Source organism: Trichechus manatus, unplaced genomic scaffold, assembly GCF_000243295.1.
Source record: "Trichechus manatus latirostris isolate Lorelei unplaced genomic scaffold, TriManLat1.0 scaffold00015, whole genome shotgun sequence".
Taxonomy (NCBI): Eukaryota; Metazoa; Chordata; class Mammalia; order Sirenia; family Trichechidae; genus Trichechus; species Trichechus manatus.
Window position 1 is genome coordinate 16,121,157 of NW_004443951.1, and position 4,801 is coordinate 16,125,957.

At 57.8% G+C, this 4,801-nt stretch overlaps 1 protein-coding gene across 1 annotated transcript; it reads left to right on the forward strand.

The window, feature by feature from the left end:
- Window positions 1–1,461: 1,461 nt before the first annotated feature.
- CITED4 (Cbp/p300 interacting transactivator with Glu/Asp rich carboxy-terminal domain 4) lies at window positions 1,462–2,010 on the forward strand. The gene has a single exon (XM_004371884.1). It carries the CDS (start codon window positions 1,462–1,464, stop codon window positions 2,008–2,010), a length of 549 nt encoding a protein of 182 aa, XP_004371941.1.
- Window positions 2,011–4,801: the final 2,791 nt, after the last annotated feature.

The window sequence follows — 4,801 nt, forward strand, 5'->3', positions numbered from 1 at the left end:
GAGGCGTTCTCCTGACCCTGGGGAGAGACTCCCGCTGCTTTAAGGAAACACACCACATTCAATGCTAAATCTGACTGTGTGTGATCCCAAGAAAACCACTTTCCCTTTTGTGCCTTAGTCTCCTTATCTGCAAAAAGGGACTGATTAGTCCATGTCCTGCCCTCTGATAAAATGCTTGTAAAATGTAAACCAGTTGCTGTTGATTCAAATTCATGGTGATCCCCTGTGTGTTGGAGCACAACTGTGATCCGTAGGATTTCGAATAGCTGGCTTTAAGCACTCTAAAAGTCCCCGTTATTACTATTATTGTTAACAGGGGAAGGTGTCACATCCTCCAATCTGAAGGTCTCTAGGGACAGAACTAAATCCAGCCTTTCATTCATTTGAGGTGCATTTTTGAGAACGTACTCTGTGTCAGGCAGTGCGCGCAACAACCCAGTGGGTCCACCGCTGCTGTTTTCCCCATTTTACAGATGAAGAAACTGAAGCTCAGGTGAATGAGTTGCAATTCATTCAATTATTTGTTAATTCACCCGACTTTGACCAAAAAGCCTGCTCTGGGCGAGGCTCTGAGCCAAGTGCTGGAGATGCTAGGATGAACAAGTCCTTCAGGAGGGATGCTCATAAACTACTTTAATAACAACTCAGTACATGCTTCAACAGACAAAATGCGGTGGGAGGCAGAGGAGGAGCAACTGACAAACCCGGGGGTGATGGGGACCGACAGCTGACCAGCGGGGACACTACCTGTTAAGGTACTTTTGCCCTGTGTAGAGGTGGCAATCACAAGTCCTGCCTCTGCCAATGCCTCGCGGAATATTCCCAGGAAATCCCTCCGCACACTGATTCTCGGTTCCCATCTGGAAAACTAAGAGGTTGGGCCTGACATCCTGCAGCTCTGGGGGCGCGTAACCCTCTGGGCCTCCCACCTACCTCGGGTCAGTTCAAGCCTGGCCTCAGCCCAGCGGTGAGTCTGCACCCCTGACCGCCTGATCTAGCCCGCTTAGAAAGTGCCAAACATCCCGCCGCCCTGACGGAGCGCGCAGCCGGGTGCTTGGCCTGGGGCCCAAGAGGCGGAGCTCCGTCAGTGGGCGGGGCTGAGACCTGGAGGGGGCGTGGCGCGGCGCGGCCCGCCCAGAGGCGTCTTCATCTGGCCAATGCGCGCTCGGGGGCGGGGCCGCCCCGCCTCTGAGTATAAGATGTCGTTGATTTCCCCGGCTCGGCGCCGAGGTCTCGAAATCCCACCCGTTCTGTGTGCAGAGCGCTTGCCGGCCAGAGCTGCGGCCTCGGGGCGTGCAGGAGCGCGGAGCCGGTGCGTCCTGTGCTGGCAGGGGCACGGGTCGGGTCCAGTTTTCCTTCGCCCGGCTAGGCTGCGGGGAAGGCGCGCAGCCAGGAGGTCCTCGCCGCAGAAGAGCAGCTGGCCCCGGCTGGGGCCGCCCGCGCTGACCATCGCCCGCCTCCATGGCCGACCACCTGATGCTCGCTGAGGGCTACCGCCTGATGCAGAGGCCACCACCCGCCGCGCCCGCCCACAGCCCTCACGCGCTCTGGACTCTGCAGCCGTACGCGGGCCCGGGCCTGGACAGCGGGCTGCGGCCTCAGGGGGCTCCGCTTGGGCCGCCGCCGCCCCCACCGGGAGCCCTGGCGTACGGGGCCTTCCGGCCGCCGCCGCCCTTCCAGCCCTTCCCGGCCGTGCAGCCCGGCGCCGGCAGCGCGCACCTGCAGCCCGTGGCGACTCTATACCCGGGCCGCGCGCCCGCGCCCCCCAGCGCCCTGGGAGACCCCCTTGGCCTGCAGCCGGCGCCTGGCGCCCCAGCCCCGCCGCCGCCCGCGCACACCCTGGTCGGCATGGACGCCGAACTCATCGACGAGGAGGCGCTGACGTCGCTGGAGCTCGAGCTTGGGCTGCACCGCGTGCGCGAACTACCCGAGCTCTTCCTGGGCCAGAGCGAGTTCGACTGCTTCTCGGACTTGGGATCCGCGCCGCCCGCCGGCTCCGTGAGCTGCTGAGCTCGGCAAGCCCTGCCTGGCGTGCCCAAGAGAAGGGGGCCTGTCTGCCCCTCGGACTCTGCACCGAGAGACTGGGCCCCGCACGCACCCTCCGTGAGGGTGGAGGCAGCGGTTTGTGCACAGAGCCCGAGACCCGGTGGGACGCCTGGAGTCAGTCCATCCTCTGCAGGATGACAGTTTGGCTTCACCTCTCTCACCCGCCGCCTCAGCGGTAAAGTGAAGGGGACTGGACCAGCTCTCGGAGTCACCGTTCTTGGGTTCTGTGCCCTCTCTGTTCCCTCGAACTCCTCCTCTCCCTATATCTGAGCCATTCCAGGCCTCTGCCTGATTCTCCCTCTCTCCTCGCGGAACCACTGCCGGGACTGAGTTCCCGGAGCCATCATCCGCTGAGCCCCCACCCGACTCCACCCCCGCTGCCTGGGCCCTGCCATCTCTGGGCCTCCTGCCATGGGGAGGGGAAGACTGTACAGCCGTAACTCCTGCGGGGTGGAGGAATGCCCCACCTGCCTCCCTCAGGCCTCCAAAACCAAAATAAAACTGGGTCGCTTTACAATCTTGCGTCTTCATTTCCTTGTTACCTCCACCCCCAAATGTACTTAGATTCCCAAGTTCTGAGGCTGTTGGGGACCCTGGGTGGGATGGGGACCACAGCCCCTGGCAGTGCTCAGGAGAGGAAACTGACCGTTTGTTTCGAAAATAACTTGAGTTACGCAATTGTTATGTCATGACCTGGAAGGCAGAGGCTGCCACAGGGGGCCCGGTAACGCAAGGGCACAGCCGTTGGACCTCTCAGCTCTGGGAATGGGGGGACTTGGCTGTGCTGCCTTCACCTGTCTACTTGAGGGCCAGAGGGGAGCTGGGGGTGGTCCCTGAGGATTCAGACGAACCTGGCTTTGAACCTGGCTCTCTCCCTTGTCCAAGACATGATCCATTCACATTTCTGAAGCTATTTTCTCAGTGGGAGATGGCCCCAGGATCCTCGGGTGATTGTGAGGATTAAATGCAACATGAAGCATTTAGCATGATGTCACCTAGTCACTGCACAGTAAATGATAGCTATTATTGTTCTAGGTCCCTAGGTGGTGCAAACAGTTAGCACTTGACTGCTAACCTAAAGATTGGTGGTTCGAACCCACCCAGTGGTACTGAGGAAGAAAAGTCCTAGTGATCTGCTTCCATTAAGATTACAGCCAAGTACGTCCTATGGAGCTGTTCTCTGTAACACATGGGGTCACCATGAGTCAGAATTGACTCAGTGGCAACTAACAACAACACTCTTTTTCTACAAATCGGTGCTAGCTTTGTTGTAGGCCCTGGGCCAACTTCATACACGTCCCCATGGAATCACAGTCCAGGTGGGAGTAGGTGGGTGACAGACCTGGAAATAAGCTAACATTGGTAGAAGGAAGAGTGTCATGAGGCCTAGAAAACAGGAGGATTGCCAACCAGGCAAAACCCAGAACAGGGAGTGGTTTCAGCTGCTTACAGGGTAGGGGGAGGTTCAGGCTTCAGGGAGACGGTGACATTTGACATGGTGAACAGAGCCTTGAACAATGAACGTGTTTTTAGTCGTCAGAGAAGGTGGCATTCGAGTGGCGAGAAGCTGTTCAAGGGCAGAGAGGCATGCAAGTACAGGGAGGGTGCAGGGAAGCATGGGTGTCTGGAAGGGACAGCAACAAAGGTCAGACATGGACAACAAAGGTCAGCTGGTTTTACAACAACTTTGTGGGGAAGGTACAGTCTTTACTGTACAGACGAGGGGTGTGGAGTTTGCCCAGGCCTGGCAGGATTTGGCCTCAGAGCCCTGTTCACCAGCATGAGCTCCTGGCCACCCTCTGCTGTTGACTCTCTCTGGAAAGATCCCTGGGTGCTTCAGGGTATGGTAGAAAGGCTGGGAGAAGACCAGGCAGGGACATCAAGGCCCCAGCTAGGACGGGGCAGGGGGACTGGAGAGGAGAGAATGGATTCCAGGGAATCTTTGGAGGGGAACACAGGGCTGAGATCTTCTGTCCCGGTGGCTGGACTTCTTCTTGTGCCAGGCATGTTTGCTGATGTGACTCTTCCACCAGTTGCGAGTCCACCTGGGGCACACAGTGTTGGAGCTGAATTTGAAGCCACCAAGACAGGCACAGGATGGGCAGTAGGAGGTGTCTGGCAAGCGAATAAAGGTCTCCCTAAGATAACAGGCCCTTCTGGGTTGGGGTGGGGAGGGGGGCAGGTAGGAAGCAGACAGGCATCTGGGAAAGAACTGGACTGAGCTCTGAGCTTAGGGAGGCCAGTGTTTGCCCTGGTCTTGCCCAAGACCCCAGGCCAGAGACAGAAACCAAGAGGCTAGACTGGAATGGGAGTATAGCCCTGGGCCTGCCACAGCCCTAATTTCTTTCTCTCTGGGCTTCAGTTTCTCCACCAGTAAAATGGGGCTAACGTCCCTGCCCTGCTACTTCGTAACTCAATGAGCAAATTCAGGGATGGGTTGATAAGCAGTTGGTCGACTGTAACGATAATGTGCTCTCCATGTGGAAGGGATTACAATGAAAACCCAGCACCTGCCTCTTTCCAGAGCTAAAGGGGTCCAGCTTCTGAGCTGTTCCAACAGTTGCTGCTGACAAGCTGGACAGCAGGCAGGTGGACAAAGGAGAAGTTAGGCTGGGGCAGGCCACCCCTTGGGTCTCGAAATCCCTGACATTCTTTGGAGAATTCTGACCCTACCAGCAGGAGGGAAGGATGGGGTGTCCTTTCTGTCAGCATGTAAGTGCTGTGGAAAGAGCAATGGCTGTAGTCTGACAGCCTT